This window comes from Rissa tridactyla, chromosome Z (genome assembly GCF_028500815.1).
Source record: "Rissa tridactyla isolate bRisTri1 chromosome Z, bRisTri1.patW.cur.20221130, whole genome shotgun sequence".
NCBI lineage: Eukaryota > Metazoa > Chordata > Aves > Charadriiformes > Laridae > Rissa > Rissa tridactyla.
The window spans coordinates 21215243-21234324 of NC_071497.1; the positions used below are offsets into that span (position 1 = coordinate 21215243).

The 19082-nt window shown below is 36.2% G+C and overlaps 1 protein-coding gene across 7 annotated transcripts in view; it reads right to left on the reverse strand.

Moving 5' to 3' along the window:
* CEP120 (centrosomal protein 120) overlaps positions 1-19082 on the reverse strand; it is a 40350-nt gene that overhangs the window by 14552 nt on the left and 6716 nt on the right. For 4 of the 7 annotated variants that reach the window (XM_054185416.1, XM_054185412.1, XM_054185417.1 and 1 more), the window contains 13 exons: positions 18784-18981; positions 16517-16744; positions 16051-16258; positions 14891-15004; positions 13447-13624; positions 9937-10086; positions 8893-9075; positions 7613-7709; positions 7374-7523; positions 6606-6695; positions 6030-6122; positions 4206-4367; positions 91-213 (listed from right to left, as the gene is read on the reverse strand). In XM_054185416.1, coding sequence (XP_054041391.1) covers positions 91-213; positions 4206-4367; positions 6030-6122; positions 6606-6695; positions 7374-7523; positions 7613-7709; positions 8893-9075; positions 9937-10086; positions 13447-13624; positions 14891-15004; positions 16051-16258; positions 16517-16744; positions 18784-18981 — 1974 coding nt within the window. Of the gene's footprint in view, positions 1-90; positions 214-4205; positions 4368-5235; positions 5303-6029; positions 6123-6605; positions 6696-7373; positions 7524-7612; positions 7710-8892; positions 9076-9936; positions 10087-13446; positions 13625-14890; positions 15005-16050; positions 16259-16516; positions 16745-18783; positions 18982-19082 lie in introns of those variants that run through there. The other 3 variants (XR_008463786.1, XM_054185413.1, XM_054185415.1) reach the window with 3 other exon arrangements.

Genomic DNA, 19082 nt, shown 5'->3' on the forward strand with positions numbered 1-19082 from the left:
AACCAGTCTATCATGCAAGGTTATTCTACATCTCCCTGTCAGTGAATGGACATTGTGACTGTTTTTAAAGACTAGAAAAATCCAAGATACCTTTTCTAAAGTGAGAAGATGTATTTCCGATTGTAACTGGATTTCTGGTTTGCTACTTTGCTGTTCCTTGTATTGCTGGAACTCCTTCTCCAATGTTTTATACTTATTTTCTGCTTCATAAAGCTACATTAAAGATATGAAGATGTAATGTAGGTTAACAGAAAAATCCATTCACAGACAAAGAATTAGGTTACAGAACTTAAGTTACTCCTTAGTCCCTGGAACAAAAATCTTACTGTCCATTATCTGATATAAAACAGACACTGAAAGTTACATATTCATAAATAATGATTTTGTGATGATGGCATACAGCAATGTTTTAATAGGAAGAATTTTAAAGAGGATCTTTGCTCAGGACTGGGAAGAGAAAACAAGTCTGTCCTCATATTCAGAAGACAAAGATTTATAAACATTGTCGTTCACATTTCTAAAATGACTTGCAGAAGAAACACAGAAAACAAAACTATTTAGATTTACACACATCTTTTAAAGAAAGCCAACAGTGTTATCTACTATATGAAGTTTTATTACTTACTCAATTTCACCAGCATAACTTGTTTAGGAATGTCTGGAAAAGGAAACAACTAATACTTCGTACAGCCAAATAATGATTTAGAAGAAAGGCTGAAGTAGAAAGATGTCAGTGACTAATGACTTAATGCTATGTACCTCCGCCCTCACTGTGTACTTACACAGTTTCACGAAGACTTTATAAAGAGAGCACTTTGCTTTTCATCTTAAAATGGGCAATTTAAAAACCACTGCCAATACACAGTTACTTTGCTACAAAGAAATTAAGCAAGTCATAGAATCATAGAATGGTTTGGGTTGGAAGGGACCTTAAAGATCATTTAGTTCCAACACCCCTGCCATGGGCAGGATGTTTAACAGGCTTTTTTTTCCATTATACTATATTAAAAATATTAAGATTTTTTTAAAGATGTTTTCTAAGAGTAGCTTACATTCTTCAGTTAAGTAATATTCAACTATAAATACCTTAGTACACCTGATGGAACTGAGACATTCCATTGCAGAATATGATCCCAAATGCTGCACTTGCACTTATGTCCAACTAGCTATTTTGATGAATTGTATCAAACAGTTTAGAATACTAGGTGAAAATGCTTCAGAGAATCCATTTCTGTTTCAAAGCCTACAACTTCTTCTGTTAGTACATCAATATTTTAATTCTTTGGATCTCCTCGTTGGGTCACCTCTATTTTTCTTCTAAAATTTCACTTTTTGCAACTATTATTTTTACAGAATTGATGTAAGAAAGCAAAGATGCTGCCCAAGGAGCCACACAAAAATGTAGTTCACTGCAGTTACTTTTTATATACAACTGCAATAGCCGACTTTTGTCAAGAGATATTATTATTTGTCACCTTTCCATTTTTACTAATTTCTTTTTTCATAGTTTTTACAGTTTTTCCATAATTTTCATAATTTTTTCCATAATTAAGCAGACATACAGATATGATGGTGATGACAATGACAGTAATTTCTTTCTTTAGCTATGAAAAATGCCAGCTATTCCTAGAACTTATACAATATGTTTACTTTCTTGTTTGGTTCTGAAAACAGTTTCAAAAATGGAATTTCTCATGAGACCTCAGGTTGTGGACTGTTAGGGAACTGCACAAATCATACAAATAAAGCACAACTTCCTTATTCAGGAAGTAAATGCGATGTTCTTCAAGGGGGATGCTTCAAGGATCTTCTCTTGCACATAGTGGGGTTTATCTCCAAACAAGTTAGAAAATTAGGGAACCTCTACAATTCAAGTGTGAAAATTGTGTACCGACATATCTCCTTAAAAGGTAAGTCATAAGTCAAAGCATATTGTTTATAACTATTATAGTTTACTCCAAGACATTCCTTGTTAAAAAAACCAACCACACACAAACAAAAAAAACACACTCAAAAATGTAAAAAAAAAAAAAAAAAAAAAAAAAAAGAGAGGCTCATCAGAACTGGTAGCAAAGGGAACCATCCTATAGTAAGACTCCAAAGCAAAGAAACAAAACCCCACACCACCCCCAGTAATGCAAAAAAAAAAAAAAGGCTGTCTTATCCAGAATATGCACTAACAACCACCTCACACTGAAGCATAAGAGAGATTCAAAACAGCAGGAACAGCACACAGGAAGACAGCCAATATGCCCAGTCATGCCCAGCGACAGGACAAGAGGTAATGGGCACAAACTTGAGCATAGGAAGTTCCACCTAAACATGAGGAGGAACTTCTTTACTTTGAGGGTGGCAGAGCACTGGAACAGGCTGTCCAGAGAGGTGGTGGAGTCTCTGGAGACATTCCAAAGCCCTCTGGACGCGTTCCTGTGCAAGCTGCTCTAGGTGAGTCTGCTCTGGCAGGGGGGCTGGACTAGATGATCTCCAGAGGTCCCTTCCAACCCTATGATTCTATAAGCAGGAAAGAATGGCCTTCATATAAAGCAAGACAAAACATAGTGGGGTTTGTGTTTGGAAGAGGCAGTACTACAGGCACCTAAGCAATCAGGAACAGTATATAGCACAGGCACTAAAGTGTTCCTCATAATTATTAAGCAATGAGCTTAAAATGAAGAATTTTTAAACATACAACACATAATTAAATTTTAGAACTCACTGCCACAGGATGTTGCAACGCTAAAAATAGAAATACTTTTTCAAAGGGATCAGATGAGTTCATGAAGATTACTTTCACTGATGGCTAGTAAATATGAAATGCTGCCTCTGGCTGAGGGTACATGTAACTCTTAATGGTACTGCTGGATACACTGAAATTGCATTTTCTCATTGTCCCATTTCTTATTTTCATGCCCTCTAAATCCAACCATTGCTACAACAGAATGCTGAGCTAACTGGATCTTTGTTCTGATACAGTATGTCTGTTCTGAATAGGAAAAATAAAGTGATTGTGATGGCATTGCAACCTAGCTAGAAAAAGTCAGTAGGAGTCAAAAGAATGAATTTGGAAGATGACTCCTAGGTGGTGGCATCTGTCACTTGAGCCTGAAGAACTACTGGCTATCTTGTCTGGACAAATACAGCAGTAGCTGCCAACAACACATCTACAATGCAGAAGTGATCCACTTATCACTTTGAAGTGGATTGCATTATGCAGTTTGAAACTGCTCATCTCAAGTCAATGACTGTTCAGTAGAACAGCCAAGATTACCATCTTCTAGATTAGCAGCATTTTTTGTATTAGCTATATTTAAGAAGTTCACTGTACTAGGGTTAACATATGCCGATGAGAAAAGAAGTAGGTTAATATCAGTGTTTAGTATTAAAGTAAAAAACCCACAAAATCCCAGCACAACTCTTCCCAATACATAAATATGCCTTTGGCTGATACAGTTCTTCAATTAGTGAAAGCTATGTGGTATTACTGCTATATCATATCACAAAAGAAAAGCACCAAAGCAAATAATTTATCTACATAAACTAATACTTTGAAAAACACTTATGCATTACTAAGATACAATCTACTTAACAAATTAAGTGTCCAACATTGTAACTGCTCAAAAAAGCTACTACTAACTTTTAAAATTTTACAGTATGCTTAAACAGTCAAGAAAAATAGCTAGACTAGCCTTGATAGTGCAAAAGCTAGCTTCCAGGACAAAAGAATGTGGTCTGAATTTTCTTGGTTTAATGTATTTTCAGAATACGGGATCACAATAACAAGATAATTCTCCACCACCACCAAGGATAATAGAAATACTCTTTTGCAATGGAAGAATAAAACAAACCGCATAATCAAGCTACCTAGATGTTTTGACAGATGTTAACTGCTAACAATTTAAGGTACTGAAATGTATACTGCTGTTCAGGTTCTACATGCAACTTATGCTTGATGTAACATATGTTTGATTTCAAGCGTTGGAAAAAAAATTACAACCAATGCATTGCAAACTGGCCCTGCTACTGAGCAAGACTGACAGAGATGGATCCCAGCACATAGCTCACCAAACAATGGTGATAAAATGTTTATTACTAAGTTGCCACGATGTGCTTGCCTCAAAACTATTGCTCAACTCAGTATACTTACTCTAAAAACATGCTTACTTAAATAAGTAAATGGTTGAGGCAGAAAATTTAAGTGTACTTACCTGCTGCTGTAAGCGAAGCTTGTCTTCTTCCAGCTGTTTGATTTTTGACCTTTCTAGCTCAACCTGGTGTGCACATTCTTCTCTGGCTCGCCTCACAGAATCCTGTAGCTCCTGCAGATTTCGTTCATGCTCTGCTTGCAACTCCTTCTTTAGTCTTTGAAGCTTAAAAGTGAAACATATCTATATCAATCCATAGGTGCAAGAGCTTTATTTTAAGGGCCTTTCTTACAACTGTTACTACTATTCATGACAGAAAAAAAAAATAGTTATCCATTTTAGAAATTAAACAATAGACATTCCATTGTTATCTATATGTTTGCTATATACTCTTTTATTGGCTTTCAGTTTGACAAATGACCTGCAAATTGCTATATTTGGGCTACAAATATACTCTTGCTTGATTATAGCTCCATTTTTGCAATCTGTATCTCTACTGTACTTTCTATATGGTATTGCAAAAGGCAAATTTTATATCTACCTTTCTACGACAAATTAAAACACTAAATATACCCCTTTGCTGCAGAAACAGTAAAGTCACAGCTACAGCCAAGATGCCTTTAAATCAGTAACACTGCACTCTTCAAACTGAGCATATTGAGAGAATTTCTCATTGAGCTAAACAGAAAAACAGTTCTTGACATGTTTGAACTTTCTAGAAAGACGTTACTGGCCCAGATAACTGCTAGCTGAATAGAAACTTCTCCAAATGGCACATTTCTCAAACTATGTAATTGCTAAATGAACCCTACATCATTTTGTCTAGACGCTTTTGGAATCCACAGATTTTTATTATCTTTACACCCTCAGGTCAGAATCTCACTAAATTTAGAGCAACGTTTGAAACAAACATGTGCAAGATTCAAAATAAATACTTTGACTCAGACTGAAATGCGTTCAGACAAACCTTATAACCAGATTTTTTGCACAGACATTGAAAATAAAGTCAGATACTATTTACAGCGCAAACTGCATCTTGAAGGGCACAGACAGCATGAGTACAGAACAGGACACAGGCTCAGCCAGCCAGTACCTGTGTTGGGAGCTTTCTTAACTTTGCTCACAAGCACAGAAGCGACTGATGTGATAAGAGGATTAATCTGAGCTCCAGGAGGAAAAAAGAGTTTGTCAGACTACTAAATCACCATAGCAGTTCACCTACATAATTTTGAGTTTGATCTGAAGTACAAAAATAGGCAGTTTATTTCCATTCTTTCTCTTTTCATACAACTATCTTTCCTGAGGACTCGCACCCCACCTCCTTATCACCTCATTAGGGGTGTTCAGTGAGACCTAAAAACTATGGTAGCTACTGGTTTTTTCCTGCATGTTCTTCGTTCCTGTAACTATAAAAAAAAACTCAGGAACTCTGTCAAATTGCTTGATAACGAAGTCTGGAAAATTGAAGTTTCTTCCAGCTCTTCTTGTCACCTTCTCCTGTTTCAATAGTTAACCTAGTAACTACTGTTTAAGTAAGACACTCTTGTACACACGTATGATGTGCATCTGACAGTACCAAACCTAAAACTGAGAAATGCTAATGTTACATAAATGTCTCCACTGACACTAGTTCTGTTAGGAATAGAAAATTTACAATTCTGTAATTCTAGCAACTCATTTAAAAGTTCATTGAATTTCCATTTCAGTAAAAAAAAAGTGTAGTTGTAATAAAACTTGGCTTAAATTATTAGTGCTCCTCTATGTATTAGTATGAATGCGGCTCTTTCTGTTCTTATACAAAGGTCACAATTGTGCCTATGTGAAAACTCCAACCTTTAGAAATAGTTCATGAAATAGCATTGTTTAAAATGACCAAAGACTTTTTACCTCTGATTCAGCACTAAAAAGCTGTCGTTCTCGCTTATCTAGATCTCTCAGGGTTTTCTGAAGTTGTTCTTCCAGAACAGTATATTCTGCTACCTAAAAGAACAAAAAAAGGCATTTTTTCTTGCAATAAAAATATCTTTTAAGGCAGACAAAGAACTTACTCTTGCTATGGTATAAAGAATTGTCAATTTTTGTTTGGAAATTTACATATAAAAGAAATCTCCAGCTCCTAATGAAGAAGTCACAATGAAGAGCCTTTCTTTCCAATACAATACAGTTTAACAGGTTACTACACATAGCCAGGTTGTAGAAGTGCTTTTTGACCATGCAAGTGAAAGGCAATTAAAGTTACAAAGCTCCCAACGACAGCAAGCTAACCTAAAGGATTTCTAACATGTATTCTACGATTAAGGACTACTCTTAGTTTTTTTGCACAGTTGTAGACTAGATGCATGCACACCAGTAGGTGTGAAGACTAATTACAGTACCTTTATAGTTACGAAATATCTTGTCAAGTTTCATAGTGATGAGATTTATAATAAGACTTTTAGCAAGTATAAGAACAAGTTTCCTTACCTTTTTCTTAACTAATGCTTCTCTCTCTCTATCTCTTTTCTTCCATTCTTCTGCAAGAGCCTGCATGTGGGCCATTTCCTTCTTTTTCAGCTTTTAAAAGCAAAAAAGGAACAAAAACCCCAAACCAGAAAACCAAATAAAAACTGTTGGAAATACAATTCTAAAGGAGAGCGTACCAGCAGAATTAAGCCTTGGAGCAAAAGAATTAGAAACTAAGTTTTGTATACTGACTTATACAACTCAAGGTACGATGCTGACAGTGAAGAATATTTCTTACCCTTAAGTATGAAATGCAAAGTAAGCCCAAGTTTGAGAAAAATATCCTAACAACTTAGGACACTAGATTCTCAGTATCTTTTAAGAAGAAGTATATGACTGTAAGGACACCTACAACAACTTCAAGAGTAGAAACACAGCAATGGATTTTGACAGAGAATAAAGAAATGCAGTGTTAATACTTAACAGCAATTATTTGAATATTCTTCCCCTTACTTCATAAAAAGGGGAAATTGTGAAAGGGGTATTCTGTATTTCATACCTAGCACCTACTTCAGTCACTTCACAGAAAGTAATTAAATTTCTCCCTTAAGAGTATGGAAGATATAAAATATTAAAAATTTAGATGTACACAAATATGAGGAAAATTTAGTTCTTATTTGAAACAGTGGCAAAGTTTAAGAAAAATGCAGTCCATATTCCTCTTACCAATTCTGCTAAAGCTTCTCTGGCAGACATGCAGTTTAGGAAATAAACAGAAAGAATAAAAACCTGATTTTCAAAAATGTCCTCTTGCATTTCCTTCCACATTTCTAACTCCAGTGCTGCTTTGTATTCAAGAGTTTCTCGAGGTTCTGAACAGTTTTCTGGGGCACGAGGCTGAGTGTGAGGGACATGCCGCTGTTGACCAGCACCTACACACTGATATAATAGTAGTGGATTTTTAACTGGAAACCTAACTTTTCAAAGAAGCGTTCAAGGAAAAAAAGATAAGATTATGTAAAATTTACTTGAGAAGAATCTGACACCAGAACTTCTTGCATTTTCACAAGCCCGTAGTCTTCCAAAGTGATAGCATATGAAAGCTCTGCTATTCTGTTGCCTGACCTATAAATAGCAATAAAATGTTATTTAATGAAAACTGTGTTTAAAATACAGAAAGTGGACCTTAGAAATTTGATTAAGTCAGTTTAACGTATCAGTATAAAAAGAATGTTACACCAAGAGCAAAGCTAAAAAGGTATCAGCACAGCAAAATGCAGACCTGATTACATTTTGAGAATGCCATCTAGTGGTTATTAAGTTTTGTGCAAAACCAGATTTCATTTTAACAAACTTATTACAGGTGAAAGTGTGAACCTTAATGTACAGGGAGATCATAAAGTAACTCTCCACACAATCAGGCCATGCTGGCTTTCACACAAAAAAGTTAAAATAAAATTAGGGATCAATTTTCTCTCAATTTGGGAGGAGGGGGAATATCAGTCTTTGTCAGTAACCTGAAGTTTCCTGTGTCAAATATAGCGTGCTTTAATTATCTGTAGCGGTTTAAAACTGACCTCAGTCTTAATAGCAATTATATTTATTTCTAAAGGCATAATCAAGTGCCATTGTCACACAGAAGATTAGGGTCTAGATACTTGCTAGCACAGTTCACATCTTCAACAAGGACATAGGAAAGAAGTAACTAAGTTAGGTTTCTTCATATACATAAAAAAGAATGTCACTTCTCTATGTAAATGAACATTTATCTTCACACAAAATATTAACTAATAACATTGCTCCTTCTGATGTACACAAGCTCAAAACCCTGCTACTATCACAAGGTATAACCCTGAAACAGGAAACCTCTCCACTCTATGGATATAACTGTCCTCCTAAATTTCACTGAAGTCAGCTGCATCTAAAAGCATACTATGGACAGTTTTAACTATTTGCTGGAATACCAGCAGCTTTTTCTAATTGTTAAGTAACTTAAGAAAGTGCTTCAATAAAAGAAATAAATAATTGGAAAAAATGTTATCTGTCTGTGAAGCTTACCCAAGATCAGGATTATATGAAGGTTTATTAGGATGACTCTGGTAGTGGTGTAGGGTTGCACAATATGCCTTTGGCAATTTAACTTTTAAACTCTTGGATGCCTTTTCCCACCCCCATATTGCAGTACTCTGCAGCCTGTTTACCTATTCAAAAAGCTAAACAGGAAGAGCTTGTCCTTTTTCAGGCAAATACTAAACAAACAATTATTCAAAACTTGCTACAGCATAAATATTTTTTAAAATAGTTTTACCCTTGTGCTGCTGTAACACTGACTGTTTCACTACAAGTCTGACGCCAGCATTGTTCACCATTACTACCCAAGAACCGCGTTTTTTCCGAAGCCAAAACATTTGAAAGCTGAAGTCTTGCCATGCCTAGAAGTAAGTCTTTAGCTGTTTTATCCTTGTGCCACAGTTCAACCAGCAGAGGTAATCTGAAACAAAGAAGTCATTTTAGCATCAGGCATCAACACAAGAGGAAACATTCCTATTCATCTGGGAAAGGGACCTCATGTTCTAAAAGTAACTTCACAAATCAATGATGGTCACAACTGTCAAACAATTTGACGGATTTACTGCCTCTCACCCAGACGAATGAGACTGACTGGCTTTGTATCCTCTCCACCACTTATTTTTGGTCGGATTATCATTCCTTTCTCCAATTATTACAAAGGACAACACTGCAATGAAAGTGACTGACTGAATAATCCTAACAGACCTAGATCATCTTATTTTATAAATACCTATAAATAAGTTTTAGTCACTGCCACTCATAAACACATCTCCTTCACCTCTTCTTTCAAAATACCACTATTTTGATGATTCTTTATCCCACATCTTAATGAGTTATCAAAAGCTGGTGGGACTACTGGGAAAATACTGAACTCAGCTTCCTAGGTACTTGTGTTTTCAAAGATATATGATAGTCATCATGCATTGAAAAGAAAAATAAAAAGCTTATCTACTTATTTCATTTGAAGTAACGAATTGTTACAACTATGCTATCAACCTTGATTTTAACAACTTACAGCAATAGCACTTGTTTCTGTAAGCAGTGATCCCTGCATAAGTACTCAAGATACAAAAGCAAGAATTTTAGAGCTCCTGACTTTAAAAGTAAGTAATAGAAAAACTAGAAAAGCGGTGTATTAAGTATCTGCTGGCATTAGGCACTTGGATTCTTTACTAAATTCTCAAACTGATGATCTTAAGTAAAAAAATCTGAACTTGTGACTGCATTTAGAACAAAAGAATAGAAAAAGTGTAATTAAGATAAAAAGAATGCAAGTTACTACCTGAAGAATGTATCTTGAAGCTGATGAGGTATAGTTGCAAAGTCAAATGCACAGTAGGACTGTGGAAGGAAAACTTCCATGTTCTTTCTTACTTCTACAGGTGGGCTTGTCATAATAGGTGCTGCACTGCCAAAAAATGGATACGAGTACCTAACAAAAACAATAACAAAAATAATCAAACAATAATTTGATAGATAACTTTTTTCTTAAACCTTCTGCAACAAGAACACCAATTTAAACACCTTTCACTGAAGCACAACTTGTATTACAATTAGCAAAATTGACACAAATATATCCATTGATAGAATTTAGTTCTTAAATACTCCTGTTATCATTTACTTCAGCACTGATCCAGCTTCATTTATATTTGCTGTTATTTTGACAAAAAAAGCTTTAATAACCGTATGTTCACAACCATATGAATTAATCTCTATATAACAATTGCAAAGTTTTAATGAAAGTGATCAGAGAAACAGAAGAAAGGAATATTAGATTGAGATATAGATTGCTACTTGAGAACATATATAACTATATTTACAACTAAGACTGGTCTAACACACAATAACTGGTAACTAAGTATACGTATCTGCAGTGTCAGCACCATTTGAAAATTTCAGTCACATTTGAAGAATTTAGTTTTTAATTCACAGTTTAATTCACTAAAAGGAAAGCCAAGTCGTTTTACCAGTATGATTTACAGTGTGGCCTGAAACTACTCTACTTCAACATATGATAATCTACAACAAAGGGAAGGCCAAGAACCCTTGAACTTTGCTTTGCTCAAATTGATGATGCCAGCTGTCAGCTAAGTTACTAATAAAATAAATGCTGCATCAAATGCTGCCACGTATAAAATTCCATTCTTCAACTGTTTGTGCAGAACTGTTTATAAAGAGCTTGTTTAGACTTGAATGAAATCATGCTCCCAATATACAGTGAAAATGCAATTTTTTTACCCTGCAACTTTTCTTAGCATTTATGTGTTTGGACGTTTATCCTCTTCAGTTTGTTGCTATATTCATCACTGACTATAAAAATTGAAGTGTATGAAACAGCAAAACCTACTTGTTGTCACTGTTTTGAAACAAATTAGTTTTCAGAATATTATGTGAAAAAGCTTTTTTGACAAGATTCCACCCATTGTATGTTGTTTTCCATATACTATTTAATAATATAGCCTATACAAAAAACCATTAATGATGCAATCTATATTATTTCTGTTTTAAAATATTCTACTCTTACACCCCACCCCCACCTTTTCACCCTAGTTCAAACAAAGCTTAAGCTCCAACAATTGTTAATATGAACAGATTTCTTGGTGACCAGTTAAAACTGTATTGAACGAAACTCTGTCAGAATAACAAATGCAAAGCAGAGATACATCTCCACGACCACAATATTCAACCCTCTCAAATCAAATCACCGTTTAAAGATAGGTTCTCTTTAATATCTTTATCAATGATCTGGATGAGGGGATCGAGTGCACCCTCAGGAAGTTTGCAGATGACACTAAACTAGGTGGGCGTGTTGATCTGCTTGAGGGTAGGTTGGCTCTGCAGAGGGATCTGGACAAGCTGGACCGATAGGCTGAGACCAATGGTATGAGGTTCAACAAGGCCAAGTGCCAGGTCCTGCACTTGGGTCACAACAACCCCATGCAGCGCTACAGGACTGGGGAAGAGGGGCTTGAAAGCTGCCTGGCAGAAAAGGATCTGGGGGTGTTGGTGGACAGCCAGCTGAATATGAGCCAGCAGTGTGCCCAGGTGGCCAAGAAGGCCAACAGCATCCTAGCCTGTATCAGGAATAGTGTGGTGAGCCGGACTAGGGAAGTGATCATCCCCCTGTACTCGGCACTGGTGAGGCCCCACCTCAAGTACTGCGTTCAGTTCTGGGCCCCTCACTACAAGAGGGACATTGAGGTGTTGGAGCGTGTCCAGAGAAGGGCTACAAGGCTGGTGAGGGGTCTGGAGGACAAACCTTATGAGGAATGACTGAGGGAGCTGGGGTTGTTTAGCTTGGAGAAGAGGAGGCTGAGGGGAGACCTTATCACCCTCTACCTGAAAGGAGGTTATAGAGAGATGGGGGCTGGCCTCTTCTCCCTGGTGACAAGTGATAGGATGAGAGGAAACGGGTTCAAGTCACATCAGGGAGGTTTAGATAGGGTATTAGGAAACATTTTTTCACTGAAAGGGTTATTAAACATTAGAATAGGCTGCCCAGGGAGGTGGTGGATTCACCATCCCTGGAGGTGTTTAAAAAAAAAAAAAGGGTAGATGTGGTACTTAGGGACATGGTTTAGAAGTGGTTTTTGTCAGGGTAGGTTAATGGTTGGACTTGATGATCTTAAAGGTCCCTTCCAACCTCAGCAATTCTATGAATTCTGTGATTCATCACATGCACCAAGAGGGCCCTAATGGAAACCAGAAGGCAAACTGAGAAGACTGCTACAAACCACTGAGTTCACATATGCCATCAATAAGTAATATTCCATGAGTAGGAATTTTTTTTAAAAAAAACCAAACAACAAAATCATCCCCATATCTATGAACTCTTGATCCTAAACTCTAAGGAAAGCCTAAAACAAAACCAAAAAAATTAATAAAAGAAAGTTTCTGTCTTCACTGGCAATGCTAAAAAAAACAAACAAAAACAATCAAACCCCAACCTGCATACAGATACTTGTTTCAATACCCTTACTTGTAACTGGTTCTTCAACTTTTTAGTTTTTATTCCTCCAACTTAGCATTCATGTCCCAGCTAACATCTGCTTATTCTCCAAAAGTGCTCCCATACTTTTCTTTCATGATGACATCAGGAAAAAAATAATTTCTAAGCAATTGTTCCAAACTAGCACTGGTAGTTTTCTACTTTTGCTTCAGGCACAAAACTCATGTATCTAGAAAGCTTGCCTTTTTCGTACCTCCACAAATTAATGTAACAAAGGTGCTACTTCTCCCTAGTAAGCTTTGCTTGTATGCAAAGACTATCAAAAAAACTGTGATACGCTTCTCAGAATGATAACGCATTTACTACACTGGCTCTTCACTGCAGGACTAGAATGTGCTTCTTTAGATTCAGTGCCATGCACACACCAGGTGATCTGTCTCTTGCTAAAATACTTCAAGTTCTTGGTGGAAACATGGAAAGCTACAGAAATCACTCCTTCAATCAGTTTCAGAGGCAGCCAGAAAGTAAATAAACAGGTAATCCTCCTTTTCCTCTAAGGACTGAATGATTATCTGCATCGTCTGAGCTTAGATATTCAAGTGAGATTTAATACAAATTACAGCAGAGATGAAGTGCTACATATTGTCTTTAATGCTGTAATGCTCAGAATTTTAGCAATGAGCCAGATGAACATTCCAAAGTATTTCACTACTGAAAATCAGCTCTGTAAAGGCAGGAGGCATCAGGCAGCATAGTGCCAGCAATCGTTCTGATTATGAAGGTTTTGTATTGAAAAGAAAGATAGTTATTACCAAGAGTAATATCAACAAAAATAAATCATACCTTAAAATGCAATTTATTGGAAAACCAACTTCCAGACCACGTATACTTCGTAAGTCTATTGAAAAGCAAAAATGATGAGAGGCTGCTGGAATAACAATTTTCTGTGCTGACACAGGCTCAGAAGAACTGGATGCACCCGCAGGGTTAGGTTGAGATACAGCTACTGGACCATTATCAGCTGAAAACACAGAAGAGAAGTTGTACGCACTTTTAGTAATTTGTTCTGCACAAAATAACAAAATATATTAAAGATAGGTATTGCATTTTAAATGCAAGTACAGATAGGTTGCTTCCCCCAAGACATTTCAGTTCCTTGTAATATAAGCTAGTACCACAAAAACCAGCCACTGTATTCAACTTACTGCTTCAAAAAAACTGCACTGAAAACCGCAATAAACTTTAAGTCTTAAAGATTTGGTAATATTCCTTTTTTTAATTAATCTTTAAAGCTATTAATCTTTAAAGCTATGTAAGTTTATCTCACTGAAGAAAAGTTTAGACTAAATCAAAGCTTTAAATTCTTCAGAAGGATGCTGTAAGACTTTGGTTTCAGCAGTTTGCATAATTGTTCCTAGCCAACTTCAGGGCATGCAGAAGAGGTGAGCTTACAAAAAAAAGCCCAATTAATAGTAACATACTTTGCTTTGAATTAACTAATCTCTTTAGTTTGTAACTGAAAAACAGAGCACCAGGTCAATTACAGTGCTCATGTAAGGCAGTATCAGCTATTGGTCCCAAGCTGCGGTTTAACTCTTGAAATAAATTAAAATGCTCTAGCTAGGTCTGTAAATCACATGTGCTTATGTCCTTTGATCAGAACCCACCTACTGTTACATCCATTTCATAATTTAGGAAGCAGAAGCTACAGTGAGTGCATATCCAATTGCATCCAGGCTTCTCAAGTACTTACACTGGGACCCAATACTGTCTTGAAAGAATAAAAGGTCAAACTACAAATTTTACTGACAGCATCAACAAAAGGTATCCTCCAAAAAATGTTTAAGATAGTAAAGCAGAGAAAGAGGCAAAGAAACTGTCAGAGAAGAATTTGACTGCCGTTTGTAAGTGTTAGTTGTTCTGATCCTCTTTCTTCATAATTATCTAAAATGTTTCCATTTTTGTCATTTTAAAAAAAACCAACATCATTGTTAGCACTGACTTTGTTGTTCTGCTTGGTTTTGAGTGTTTTATTTGCAGTAACAGTAATAATACAAAAAAACCCCTCAATACTACTTCAACATCGGCTAGTTACCACAACATAGGAATGAAGTAATTTTCATGATTCAGGCAAAATACGACTAGATTGCTTGCTGCAATTAAATGGCTGAATAGAAGTTTAAGGGTACCACTAACAATTGCATACAGCCTACTGTTAAAATTAATTTAAGTTGCTATTATATTCAAATTTCATTCAATGTACTAAATTTGATAAGTTTCGCATTACTGGAATTTTGCAGATCTGACACTAGAGGTGACTTCGCTCTGCTCTGTGATTTGAAAACTGGAAGCTCTTCAGTATACTGTTTGTTAGCCTCTTGGCAAGACTCAGCCACCAGCCCTGAAAGATAATGTGAAATGGCATGTTTTACATCTTACCAAACCAGAGAGTTATAAAATTATTAGTAGTAGTAATAGAAAAGCAAAATCGTGGATTTCTTAACTGCAGATTCAAACAAGCTGCTGGGTACACAATACTTTTTCTTGACACATTTCATATAAAGTACTCAATCCTTGCTTAGTTAAGATCAGTTAGGATTAAAAGGAAAGGTGGCTGAATTAGCAGACAAATCCTGAGAGCACATTCTAGGACACAGATTTTCCTATACAGAACTGGATGTCTTTAGGACCAATCTCAAAAGAAAAATAATACAAACACTATTAGAAAAAGAATCATTCTGCTTTATTCATAAGTCATCTCTTAAGAAGAATATGCCCGTTCAGTAATGTTCAGGAAACAAACATTCTTCTGAGCTTTACTCTATGATTAGTATAGTATTTCTCTCTCTCATCTCTGTTCCTCTTTCACTTCTCCTCAACCCAGTCCTCATCAAAAAACAAAACAAGGGAAGTCTTAGAAGGCTATGTGGGCTATCAAGTCCCTATAAAAGGATAATGTAAAAATAAACAACCTTGATGCTTGGTTTTGTTCAGCAATCTGTATGGTATGAACACTTGTTTTTACAATTTATTATCCACATAGTAAATACCTTATAAGTCTTAAAACCCCTACATTTCTTCTGCCTTTCCATTTAATAAACATGAATGTTAGGCCATTTCACCTCCTCACTGAGGAAGTAAGTTTCTTCATGGGTAGTGTACTGAACTCTCCCATTCTCAAATTCAGGGAATTCCACGCATTTCTGGAATTATTTTTCAAGCTGATGACGATCCACATCACTTGCAATCTACACACCACCAAATCCTCAAACTGGCTCTTCGAAGTGTTTTCAATAACCACCATACTCAAATGACAACACTTATTCTCCTCCTGTTACCTGTTCTATGTAACTAATTCTTACTTGCCTGAAATTTATCACCACAAATGAGTAGTACATGATACAACACCACACTTGACAACTGGGGAAAAAATTATACACCACGTACCCTTTTTCTTTAGTCTCATGCCTTTTTCAAACTTCAGACTTTCCACTTCACTTTCAGTTGCTTCATCTTCTGTTGAAGAAGAGTGGTCAGCTTGAGAGAGGACATTCTGGGATCTCTGCTGGAAGCCCTCTGTTTTTCCACTAACAGGTGAAAGAACTTTCTCCTGTGGCTGTTTAGGTTCAGTTGGAGCATTTAAGGGAATCAAAGGCTGAATGAAGTGATATAGTTTTCTTATTGATCATGGTTTGCACTGAAAAATTCTGTTTACAACACTTTCATAGTTTGAGATGATTTTTCTGACATAGAAAAATGAAGCAATGAAAGGATTATTCATATAAAGCAACTTATTCTTTCAGGATTTCTTTTACAAACTTAACTGTCAAATAGGACTTAGAAATACTAGGGTTTTTTTCAACATGAAACTGTGAAACAGTGTCTAAACCAACAAAAAATGGGGAAGCTGTACCTGGATGCTCAAGCTTTCCTTTTGCAGAACTACAGATACCCCAACAGTAGGAGCCATATCCAAAGGCAACTGTGGCAGTTTCTGTTTAGCTCTATTTGGTGGAACAAGGATGAAAGCTCCTTCTATTGCCACAGGGTGTTGATCGATCTCCACATTTCCTTTCTTCAGTAGTCCAGACAGGGGTATTTCAGTGCTTCCAAGGGACTGATCCCCACAGCAAAGATGGATCTGCATACATACAAAAGTGTTAGAAAGTAACTGGCACAAGCATTTCCACTTGAACTGTCTGTTCATCCTCTACTAAAGGTAGCATAAATACAACAGATCAAAATGATCATCCCTAGTCTAGTCCCTGCATGATGAAAACAAGTATTTTGAGCAGTAAAGAACAGCTATGAAATTTCACTATTGAGCAGGTAGGATCTGCCCAGTGCTAGGACAGTAGCAGATCACTGCACTGTCCTTCTAAGGGCCTGTCATATTATCCCTTCTGCAGGACAAATTCAATAGATTGCAGCTTCTAAACACAGCACAAATTCTTGCCCTTAATATACAGGCATATAAAATGCATGACTGCAACGTAAAGAAAAAAAACATTACTTGAAAGCCCAGTCTTTTTGCATATATTTAGACACCACTTAAATAGCAAGGATTTTTGGAATTAAGTAACTAAGTTGTTAATTCCTGGTAAGAATCATTATTATTTTTTCAAAACTTGACTCAACTTTTTCTTCCTACCGCAGTTTAATATTTATACACCTAAATAAGAGATGGATCTTAAAAAACCCTACACTCCACATAATGTTATTTTCCTTGCTGAAAGTTACTCTTTGAAACTCACACACCAACTTGCTCTTTTCCAAATAAGAGTCACTTCAGTTACGTTTTAGCATATCAGAACACTGCATTCTGGTCCTTAATATTTATTACACTTAATGAAGACTTTAATGCTAAAAGGTGTCAGCTGCCAATATACACACTTAGGTGTGTATATTGTGCTACCTAATCTGGTAGCACCTTTTATGACTAAAATCTTCATTTTTTGAAAAAATGTATTAACTACCAAATCCAGAATACAAATCTCTGACCTATAACCTAAATGTTAAGAAGCTGAATGAGAAGTCAGAGAAAGGAAACTGTAAATCAAGATGTGGATCTGACCTCATGAAAACTCTTCTTCAAAAGGTCATTCTTTAACATGATGAAAGCACACGTTTGTGTATATATTTATAATATATATTAAATACTTTGTTTCTGTTGAAATCTTATATTGTCTCAGATTTTTTGTCTCAACTTCAAATATTTTCCTAATGGCAGTTTTTGGAGAAACATATGCACTGCTGTGTTTGGAATTTCATCTTAGTCTCTGGTCTTGAAACATTCTTAAACTAACCTGGATAACAAAACTAGAATGGCATGTACAAGTTTAAAGAAAAATAGCTTTGAAAGGGTCCAGATCCAAGACTTACTTTGTATAACTAACACTGTCTTATTTACCAGCTATGTTATTAGAAACCCCATGTCACCCTCAACCAAATAGTCTGTTGTTTGTCAACAAGTCAAGTTTGAACTAGACAGATTGCCATGAACAGTTTCAATACCACCCAATATTTAGAATCAGAGAATCACTTAGGTTGGAAAAGACCCTTAAGATCATTGCGTTCAACTGTAAACCTAACACTGCCAACTCCACCACTAAACAATGTCTCCCATTTAAAGGCATAAAGATGAGTAATATCCTGTAACAGCTCAAATATGACTATAGTGTGTTTAAAAACAGTATGTGGCTAAGGAGCGGGGAAAAAAGCCAGACCTCCCTTTTAATTCACAAAGGGTGCTGAGGATGGTGATTTTAGAACTTAGGCTAGAATGACCCGAGCAGCTGGAGTGGGCGAGGTTATCACAGGCAGCACAAAGCAAGACTGTAGGTTGCAGATGGTCTGACTGCAGAGCAGGTCCCAGAGCTCTTCAGAATGCGACATTAGCACTTTGGGAATACCGTGTTTCAGCAATATCTTTTATCATGACATGTAACCCAGCTTACTACAGCAACTGCAATAAAGAGACTGCACTCCCTCCAAGCTGGGAAACTTGCTGCTAGGGTTTCCATCATATCAGCAAGAAAATCAACTTATATTTGAGATAAAATACCATAATACAACCTACTTTTGGAAAGAGAAATGCTTTCCAGTTTCAGCCTGAGCCACATTCTATTTCTTTTATTTTCATTATTTATTTTCATTCACATTTGAGAAGAAACAGCTTACCTGCAGTTTTGACTGTGCACAAAAATAACCCTGAAGGATATCAGCTGTGCTACGTATTCGAACTGAAGCTCTTTCAGGCTCAAAGTTTGGATTAATTAAATCAGTGAAAGGTTCGTTTGTGACATCATTTCCCAGTAATGAGTAGTAGAAAAAAAACTCAGGCTGTCGTTCCGGAAGCTTCATAGTACTGGGAACTAACTAAAAAAAAAGATGCAGAAAAGAAAAATGTATCTTTTTCATTAATGTACAGTTACTGTAATCCTTAAGCATTAGCTTGGAAATTAAAGAGCTTAAAGTGA